General features: G+C 36.6%; 1 protein-coding gene across 1 annotated transcript; it reads right to left on the bottom strand.

Annotated features, from left to right (window-relative positions):
* Nucleotides 1–1,167: 1,167 nt before the first annotated feature.
* LOC128027015 (26S proteasome complex subunit SEM1) lies at nucleotides 1,168–3,276 on the bottom strand. The gene is made up of 3 exons (XM_052614338.1): nucleotides 3,109–3,276; nucleotides 2,472–2,565; nucleotides 1,168–1,418 (listed from the first exon to the last, which is right to left on the bottom strand). The coding sequence occupies exons 1-3, from the start codon at nucleotides 3,182–3,184 to the stop codon at nucleotides 1,376–1,378; spliced, it is 213 nt and encodes a 70-aa protein (XP_052470298.1). The 5' UTR covers nucleotides 3,185–3,276; the 3' UTR covers nucleotides 1,168–1,375.
* Nucleotides 3,277–10,948: the final 7,672 nt, after the last annotated feature.

Here is a 10,948-nt window from a genome sequence, read left to right as displayed (position 1 = left end):
ATATATATATATATATATAATTATTATTATTATTTCAAAGCATTGAATCTGTTTCCTAAATGATTCATGTAGTTTAAAAACCATTTGAGTTTAATTTTTTATTTGTCATCACTGATTTCAGGTTTGGGCGAATGACCCATTGACAGAATTTAAAAGGAACCAAATTCACAAGCAATTGAAAACAGAAAAAAAGAAACTGTGAAACTGACTTTTGGGGAAGCCACAAAGACCCACCTTTTGCTCAAACACAAGGCCAATCTTCTGCTTTCAGGCACAAACTAAATGGCCCTGGAATCTCCACTGTTGCTCTCACTTAGTGATTTTCACACCTCAATGACTCTCCAACAATTAAAATAATGATCCAGCACAGAGCACTTATTTTGAAGGGCATGGGTGGATTTACATGTTATGATTGTGTGCGCCTGCAAGATGTGGGTGTCCCTGATGTCAAAAAAAGAAGATGTAATCATAAATTTGACATCAGGTCATTAATGTCAGAAGCAACAACTGAAAATCTATTAACCAACCCATAGTTGAGCAAGTACATGCAGCCTTCATACATGTAGACTTAGCGCAATAAACAATGCAAATTTGTCAGAAAGAATTGAAGTTCTAAAACAAGTGATGATTTCATATTTTTACAAATTATATTTTGAATTTTGGGGAGAGAAGACATTAGCAAATGATGCCTCTGCGGTAGGAGATGCCTTACTGGCATTGATTTCAGCTCATTATGTCCTTGGGACTCACAGCCACAAATCCAGAGAAATCATTTTGCTAGGGGGGAGTGCGGCTGGGCAAATTGTCTTCTGGTTCAGTGTGGGAGCCCTCGCTGTGAAGAGCAAAAGAGCAGGGCCCAGTCGGGAGAGGGCAGGCCCAGGCAGGACCGGCTGGGGCTTCATGCTGTGACCACCTCCGTGCCTCTGACAAACACTTCACTGGATAATCTCCCCACCAGAGACTCTGACAAGTCCCAGGAGCCTCAGGGCACAGCCGAGCACTTTCTCCATGGATGTGTGCAGCTGCATCACTGGATGTTACATGAAAATCTGCTGAATGACTAACAATATTTACCAGACTTTACGGAGCAGTTATAATTTTGATTACAATTTCAGGTATGCAAAACAATTCTCTGCCTCTAAAAAAAAAAAAAAAAATCAAACAGAATAGGGAAAACAATTCTTTATTATCACAATTATTAACACAACTTGTACTTGTATTTGGGGGGTGCATTGATATCTGTTTCTACTGACCCGTTTTATAACGCAGGGCTTCTTACAGAAGTAACAAGAGAAGTCACATTTTCTACTGACAGAACAAACTGAAAATATTCAAATGTGGAAAAAAAATCATTTTCAGCTCAAGTAGTCCAATGTTAAGAGGTTTCCATCTTATATCCATGTTTTTCAAGCTCCGCTCTAAAAGATGGGAAAAATTGGAGCAAAAAAAGTTAAACCGTGCAATAACTCACAAAACAAATACAGAAAATATTCAAGTTGTAAAATTACATTTTTGACATTACATTTTCATAATATTAAGAACATTTGTATTACCATTACTTTAAGTTCAACGATATCCATACTATAGTATTATAGATATTTTTTGTTCATATTTTGATTTTTTTTTTCAGTTTTAATTTTCACGTTAAAGTTTTACTAATTTTGTGTTTGCCATTTAAAATGTCTTATATATATATATATATATATATATATATATATATATATATATATATATATATATATATATAGATATATTTTTTTTTTTTTTTTTTTTTTTACTTTTACTTCAGCTTAAGTTATAGTTAGCTCCAGTTTAGTTATTTCATTATTTTAGTACATCATCAAGAGAAACTAAATGAAAATGAAGTACTGTTGCCTTGTCAACTAGCTGAAATAAAATGTGTTTTAGTTAAGTTTAATAACCCTAATTATAACATACTGACTATAATTGGTTTCCAATAAGAAAACACTTTCGACCAAATATCGTGAGTCTCTCCTCCTTTACCACACGTTCACTAGCCCAACCATTTCCAGTGCTGGAAATCAAATCGATTTCATGAGCGATATCAATAGATTTATAGTTTTAATAGAATCCGAATAGAGAAATTAATGCATCTACCTTTTTTAACTTAAAATACAAGAATATTAAATGGCTGTATTTTCTGTAATCAGGTTCTCACACATAGGAAAGTTCATAAATGTGGTTTGAGGCCGCCATGAGTTTTGGTTAGCCATTGGACTATGAGATCTCTTAGGGACTGTTTTCTTCTAAATGAGTTTAACCAAAAAAAAAAATTCCTTAGAAACAATGTCGGTTTCACAGGGACTGTAATTCGGTTTCACATACAATGTAATTGTATGTCTAACAGGATTCATTATTCGTGAATTTAGATTAGACTAGTATACTCCAGAGCTACAAGGTGTTCTCCACTTCATATGAATAATCACACAAATTCAGAATGTGAAACCTACCTCAGCTGATTAGAAAAGTCATCCTCTACATTGTCATCATCCCAGTTATCTTCCCAAACATGAGCGTCCTCATCTTCATCCAGGCCCGTCCAGTCTGGGAATGACACACCAGTTCAGTGACGCTGATGATGATTTAGATGGGCCCGATACAGCACGAGCTCCACAAACACACACAGTCACACAGCGTGAGACTACTATCGAGAGTAATACTACTAATAAAAAACTGGTCATAAACTACATTCTATACGTGCAAAAGTTATTCTTGATTTGAAATTACTGAGCAAATATGAAATTATTAATGGAAACATTATACAACTACATTGGGTTTCAAGGTGCTAAAAATGCTAACTGCTAATGATGCTTAGCAATACTGTTGTTGTTTCTTTACGTCTGTGGAACAAGCAGCGCCGATAGACTTTTTATGAAATTAAACATGTCAGATTCATTATTTCATTCATGTCTTTTCAAACGCGACAAACCGACCATGTAACAGTTATTGTATAAACTGAAGAATGTTTTGTCGGTTAGCTTAGCAATGCTAGCTGAGTCACTGTGGTGTTGTTTGTATTTATTTACCCGTAAACTGACTAAAGAGCGCATTTCTAATCAAAACAGTAATCATTTTCAGTTCACTCACCCTCTGCTGGGAATTCTTCAAACTCATCATCCTCCTCCAACAGCCCCAAATCCACTGTTTGTTTCTTCTCTGACATGTCGTGCTACTGATCCAGCGGTTCAACACAGAATCAGATTCTCATCATCGACGCTTAGCGTAATACTGAATATGCTGTGCGCATGCGCAAAACTGTGGCTGGGCCTAGAGTTTCACTCCCTGCATTATATGAGCTAGCCTAGCTGTTTGAAGTGTTTATTCATGAAGGCTCCGCCGCATAATGTACATGGCTGAATGATTTGTATTCATTCATCTAAATTATTCTAAATGTATTTATATATTTAAAATTATTTATAATTTGTATTCATTGTCTTTAATTTGTGGCAATAAATACACATGAAATGTACAGAATATTTTAATAATATAAATATATATTCCACACACATACACACACACAAACATATATAGGATGTGAAATGTGAATGTGGCTGAATAACTCAAAATATTTTTTTTCTAAATAAATGTATTTATTTACTGATTTGTTTAAGAATAATATCAAAATAATACAAAATATTTTATATTGTGAGTGAGTGTGTGTGTGTGTGTGTGAGCATGTGTGTGTGTGTATATATATAATAATATTTGAGAGAAATAGGCATTTTGTGTAGATAAAATATATATATATAAAATGAAATTCTACATGAAAATTAGTAGAAAATCATCCAGTGAAGGTACATCTCAAAAATATACATAACAGCCACAGGCAAGAACATTGAATATTCTAGATAAATGACAGCACATACACCACAAAACCACACATGCCACAATGAAAATTGTCCTGTGGCTCCAATTTGCTGACAGACGGTGAAAACTTAAACCAGTATCCTACTTGCCTATTCTGTTTTGAAATTATTCTGTAATCATCCAAAATCCAAATATAAGTCGACAGCAAATGGAAGTAATTTAGATAGGATGATGACAGTGTACTCATTTTTGCTGACAAATCCAGCATACGCAGTATGCTAAAACAGAACAGCCTGTATATAAATGGACATTCTGGACATGGAGATGAAGAGAATCCCGTTTTGGCTCCAGATTTACACCAGGGCCATAAAGATGGTGAATTACTAATCAAAATAATTGCATAAAGCTTATGAGCTTTTTCAATAAAGTGGAAAGATCATTGAAGTCTGTCTCTCAGGTAAGAGCCTGGGAATATCTCACAGTGTCTGTGGAGCATACCTGAGACTGCAGTTACACTGTGGCGCCTGGAGTCTCAGGAGATGGGGAGGGGGGCTGCCCTGACTGACTCGCAGCCTTTCTTCGTATGTGAGAATGCCTTTCATTGGCCCCTCCAGGACAGTATCGCAGCTGAGCCCCTCATAGAGGATCCAGCCCTGCCCGACCAGTCTGGGAGTCTCGCTTCCACTGGTCCTTATCAGGATGGAGATCACAATATGGCCTGAGGGGTACTAGGACGAGCCGTGGGGACAGGAGGGTTTTATAGGACGGAGGCCGTCATCACCCCCAGCTCCCTTCTGACTGATCACTGACTCGGATTAATGACAATGACTCTCCTTCTGCCAGTGAGAGTGACAACACACCAGAACATGGGTCTGTCTACCTGTCCAAGTGCCCTTGATGAGATAAGTGCCCCCTCTCTTTCAACATAAATAGAAGAATGCCAAATAAGTCAGCAAATACTTCACTGTGAAGACCGACTGTTGGCGCAGAAGTGCATGCACTATATATGAACTTTGTTTCTGAATCGCAATGAAAACTATTTTGCATATAGGGAGTAGACATCTTGCGGAAAGTGATTCTGATCATAAAGAATAAAAAGGCTTAATAATCCTAAAGGATAACATGTCAGCTTTGGATTTGGAAATCTGTGTGGAGTGACATGCTTCCTGAATATCTGTCAAGTACATCCAATCCCACTCAGTCATCAAGCTTTGTGTTTCATGTGGTATTAATTTTATTTATAATATATATATATATATATATATATATATATATATATATATATATATATATATATATATATATATATATATATATATATATATATATATATTGATTAAATTGATAAAATAAATAGGTCAAAAGGTGTGATAACATAAATGTTTGTATGCACATTTGAGAAAAATAAAAATTAACCCATCTTTCTTGCTATTTCATTCAACTATCTGTCAATTAGAATTGTACTCTCATATTTTTCATCCGTCTTTCTTGAAAAGGCTTGTCAGCTGGAGCTTGAGGTACAGTTTGCCAACAGCCTAATGACCCTTTATGGCAACACAATCTGATGTCTGTCCCGGCCGGCCGGGTAATCCTGTCAACCTTTGCGGCTTAGTTATGCTCAGGCTTAAGTTGCATATTTTGTGTTTATCAGGATTTTGCTGATAAATGCTATCAGCAAGAGAGAAATGAAATATGGGAGGTCTATCTCAAGTTGCAAGAACAAACAGTTATTTCAGTGGTGAACCGCCAGTGATGCAGATATCCTATTGTTATTCTCTTATATGTATTACCTTAGACAGAATTTATTTTTTTTTGGTTAGCACAAAGTTTTATAAAAACATCACCATGGAAAAGATGTATACATTTTTATATAACCCTAAAATATTATATATTCTAGATAATACATCAGTAGGCTATATATCTGTTTCCATCATTCTGACACACCTTTTCCCCGGATTTGCCAGGAAACTCATATCCGTCCAATAACAACATAGTCAGAAACAAAGAACTCCATGTACCTTGAAATAAACTCAGAATAAAGAAAATGTTTTCCAATGTAAACACCTCATTATTTAGAGTACATCAGTCATGGCTACATAAACAACCCACAGCCATATTCTGCATATAATGTTAATTTTACTCATTATTTATATAAAATTCTCTTAACAAAATGACTCATGACAAAAAAAAAAAAAAAAAATTATAGCAAGGTATAGGGGTCACATGCGAAGTTCGAATAGGAACAGTGTAAAGTCTACGAACAAGTTGTCAAGCTACAATTTCATCAGGCCCTCTGTCAAAGTTTGGGGCAAATCATGGGCACAATCATTTTTTAATTCCACATTCCACTTAAAATGACAATAAACATTGGGCCTCAGCCCTGCTTTTGTAAATGAAGCATTATTACATTAATATAGTAAGCATTAAACCAAATTTTGGCAACACTAAGATTAAGAGTCGCACTGTTGGTCATATTTGTCTGACCTCACATTACAGTAGTTCATTGTGATTGGTGGCTTATATACTGAAAAGTCTCTCTCTCTCTCTCTCTCTATGGAAGGACATTCTCAAGTGAATGTCGCTCATCAAGGGGCTTACAGCGTAAGTGATAAAGTGTTCCACTCTAATACCTGCCCGCTTCTCATCTGTCATCTATAAAGAGGATTGGAAATGAAGCAACATTCCTCAGGATATGATGACCTCGAAAGCATACAGAGGGATATTGTAAAACATATAAATGGAGTTGGGAAATGTGTTTTTGTTTGAACAAAAGAAGTAAAACAGCAGCTGATCTTGATTATGATCATTTCAGATATACATTCTATAAACCATATATTAAATGATATACTTTGTTGTCCATCAGAATCATCTGTCAGTGTCAAACTAAATCAATATTGGTTTAACCAGTGTTTTATATGCTCGTCTTGATTTCAGGTTGCACAATGCAATATGGAATCAAGTAATACTCACCATGTGACTACATAGGCCCGGAAATGGCCCTCATTGGACTGATTGATAAATGAAGCTGTCTTTGTTTTTTAGCAAGGCCCCTTCAGCTCTGGACTTTGTCCAGGAAAACCTCTAACAGCTACTTATTAAGTAGTTAGACTCAGAAGGCTGAGTGTGCACTGGTCACCTGGGTGTGTGTCTGTAGGTTCTGAGAACCCATTGGCCAACGCTGGATTCTCTGTTGCAAGCTGGTAAGATAACAGAGCGGGTATAATCCTCATTCTTCTCCCTTGAGGTCTGGTGTAGCATGTTTTTACAGCTTGCTGGGTTGTTTAGCGATGTAATTATTAGCATTTCTCGTAAACATTCTGCATTACCTCCAATGAGTCTTTGTCCCCTTGACCCGCGCTTGACACTCTCAAAGAGAAGTCGCCGTAAAGTGGAGGAGGCGTGAATGTTTTTGCAATTCTCAAGAAAATAAAATTACAGATGACGTATTGAGTGAGACAGCTCATTTCCAAGATAGCATGATTTGAACTGCAAGGAAACTTTTGCAGAAGTTCACAAAAACATTCACATAGTACAGAGAGCAGTTAGCGGCTAATGACTGATTTGATCAAATTATGCAAGTGGTCACAAAAACACACCAAGCATATAAGTCATTATATATATATATATATATCAGCTTCAATGTGATTCATTATGTTGTAACACACCCTGATGTCTAAGCTTTTCAAATTAATGAAAAGGGTGAAAATAAAATTTGTTGTTTGTTTATATGATATGAAAACATTTTAGCCCCTACCCCATTTTACTCTGGTACCACTTGTGCAAGGATCATACATGTTAGGAAGTGCATAATTAAGTGTATTTAATATATTACATACTGAGCCATTAGCAAAATTGTCATGGTTTCTGAGCTGTATAAGCTGTGAGATTCATTTACCCAGTACAAGGTTTTTTTTTTATCTAACACAGAGCGTATCAAGCCCTCTGTGTCTGTAAGTTATAGGGCAAGAAACCAAGAAAAGAAATCTACAGTATAGCCAAAGGCGAAGCTTGAACAGCTTTGCCAGTGACAAGCTTTTAAGGAGACCAGAGCACCATGGGTAGTCTGCAGATGAAATACTAGGGGGTGAAAGGGAAAGTAGTGATTTGTCATTAGGACTTTACAAAGAATAGCGATGCCAAGGGTCCAATTTATGGTTTTTATACCCTGCCTTCTTCAGAACACACATCAAGTTAGTTTTGAGGAATAGAATGCTAGTCCTCTCCGCCCCCATCTCTCTCTCTCTCTCTCTCTCTCTCTCTCTCTCTCTTTCCATATAACATAGTTATATGGAAAGATCTTTAAATTTAATGGAAATTTGGAAATTTAATACATCACATTTTGGCAAGTAGTGCTGCTGACAAATATATTAGGCTCATACACACTGCTGATAAATACAGTGTCACTTCACTATTGAGTGCTTATAGCATTCTGTTCATTCTGAATTTGGTAATTTACATTCAATTAAAAAACAATGTATGCATGCAATATAGGCTTTCATGCAATATTTGTAAGATTAAAAGCAGCACTAGATAGTTTTGTATACATTCTATAAAATATATATAATGCTAACTAGCTATATAAATGCAATCAATATAAGATTAAGTCCTGAATAATAATCATAATTATTATCATGATTATTATTATTATAGTCTAATAATAATAATAATAATAATAATACATGTTAAAATTAAAACGGATCAGAAATCAAAATCTTTAAATTCTTTAAAAAGTGTTTATAAGAGATTGTACAGTATGAGACTATTCAGCTGAAAGAATCTGAAAAAAGAATAAAGAGCGCTGACGTAGTGACGTCACTGTCGTTTGGACACTTGCTGCTCGCCTGAGGTGCCAGAAGAAAATCTCAGAACCGGTATGTCTTGACGAAGTCACCAATGTTAGTATCGTCTCTCTTCACTGCAGGCTTGGAGAAACTTAACTTATACATAATTATCCACAGAGCGTGTGCTGATAAAAACGACACATTGGGCGTAAACAAAACGCTTCCGTCAAGGATGTCCTTCAGAATCCGAATCAGAAAGAACTTTATTGCCAAGTCACCTTTATTTTTTTTATATAGTGCTTTAAACAAAATACATTGCGCCAAAGCACTGAACAACATTCATTTGGAAAACAGTGTCTCAATAATGCAAAATGATAGTTAAAGGCAGTTCATCATTGAATTCAGTTATGTAATCTCTGTTCAGTTGAAATAGTGTCTGTTTTAATTTGCAATCAAGTCAATGATATCGCTGTAGATGAAGTGACCCCAACTAAGCAAGCCAGAGGCGACAGCGGCAAGGAACCGAAACTCCATCGGTGACAGAATGGAGAAAAAAACCTTGGGAGAAACCAGGCTCAGTTGGGGGGCCAGTTCTCCTCTGACCAGACGGAACCAGTAGTTCAATTCCAGGCTGCAGCAAAGTCAGATTGTGCAGAAGAAAATCATCTGTTTCCTGTGGTCTTGTCCTGGTGCTCCTCTGAGACAAGGTCTTTACAGGGGATGTGTATCTGGGGCTCCAGTTGTCCGGTCTCCGCTGTCTTTCAGGGCAGTAGAGGTCCTTTCTAGGTGCTGATCCACCATCTGGTCTGGATACGTACTGGATCCGGGTGACTGCAGTGACCCTCTGATCTGGACACAGACTGGATCTGGTGGCCACGGTGACCTCGGAACAAGAGAGAAACAGACAAATATTAGCGTAGATGCCATTCTTCTAATGATGTAGAAAGTACGGTGTTATGTGAAGTGTTTCCGGTTCCAGTTTACCAAGTATGCTTGCGCATACAAGGAATTTGTTTTAGTGTCACAAGCCTCCGTTCATGTTTATAGTTTATGGCTGTGGTAAGTCATATGGTTTCAATGGTTATTATTACTTATGTCAGTCATCAATTTCAGGAGTGACTCCTGTTTGCCGTGTACACAGAGAAAGAGAGATAATTCAGATTCACTCCCATTATTACTCTTTGGAGCGTATATATGGTCATATTTTAGTTTTCCTGATATCAATCTAACACAGAAGCAGAACGCCTTATTCATCATGTTTGCTCAGACAGGCATAGTGTGTGTGAGCAAAACTGTTTTGTGCACGAACTAGGCATAAATGCTTTATTATATATATATTTGTTTTCCCTTCTATTAGCTTGTTTGGCAGTGGAGAAGAGGTAGTGCTTGGCCTCTGGTCCAGATGGTTTCTCCTCCTACATACTGGAGCATCGGCAAGGCTTTCTTCCGTCAGCATGCCATGGTAATGCATAAATTAAATATTCAAACTATTTACATTATATTGGTGTGTCCCAATAATTATCACATTTAATTTACTTTCATTTGTTAACTATCTATAATATAATTATCACATTTATACATATGTGACCCTGGACCACAAAACCAGTCTTATGACCTGACAATATTTGGCCGAGATACAACTATTTGAAAATCTGGAATCTGATGGTGCAAAAATATCAAAATAGTGAGAAAATTGCCTTTAAAGTTGTCCAAATGAATTCTTAGCAAATTAAGTTTTGATATATTTACGGTAGGATATTTACAAAATATCTTCATGGAACATGATCTTAATATCCTAATGATTTTTTGGCATAAAAGAAAAATCTATAATTTTACCCCACACAATGTTTTTTTAGGCTTCTGCTAAAAATGTATCCCAGCGTCTTAAGATGTTAAGTTTTTGCAGTACGGGGTCACAAATCGTAATCCCTGGCACATAAAGCTTCAGGGAATCCCCTATCTTAGGGTCTGGAGATGGCGTGACATAATATCTGGGATAGTAGAACCATGTACCACTTGTTTCCTTTTAGGGCAGCGACTTGCTATTTGGGCATTTGGCCAGAAATGTTTGCCCTAAGGCACACCACCACTGAGCAAGATGAGTGCAGTGCAGTGAGAGTGAAAAGCAGATGATGCCAAAACTATCCCTCACAATGATCTATGTCTACATTAGTTCATTTGGTAACTTAATTTCTTGGCAAGACATTATCATTTGCCATGATATTAAAATGGATGAAGCAGCTGGTTAAATAGGGAAACTGCTTGTAAATCACTTATAGCCAGACTTTTGAATTTAGTCTAGACCAGTTTGCAGATTATTCTGGCCAAGATCCGCCCAT

Source organism: Carassius gibelio, chromosome A14, assembly GCF_023724105.1.
Source record: "Carassius gibelio isolate Cgi1373 ecotype wild population from Czech Republic chromosome A14, carGib1.2-hapl.c, whole genome shotgun sequence".
In the NCBI taxonomy this organism is placed as follows: Eukaryota; Metazoa; Chordata; class Actinopteri; order Cypriniformes; family Cyprinidae; genus Carassius; species Carassius gibelio.
This window is presented reverse-complemented; position numbering and strand designations above follow the sequence as displayed.

Coding starts and splice junctions, on each gene's coding strand:
- LOC128027015 (XM_052614338.1), bottom strand. CDS start 3,184: ATGTCAGAGAAGAAACAAACAGTGGATTTGGGGCTGTTGGAGGAGGAT. Junction 2,566..3,108: donor TGAAGAATTCCCAGCAGAGG/GTGAGTGAACTG, acceptor TGTCATTCCCAG/ACTGGACGGGCCTGGATGAA. Junction 1,419..2,471: donor GACTTTTCTAATCAGCTGAG/GTAGGTTTCACA, acceptor CCCATCTTTTAG/AGCGGAGCTTGAAAAACATG.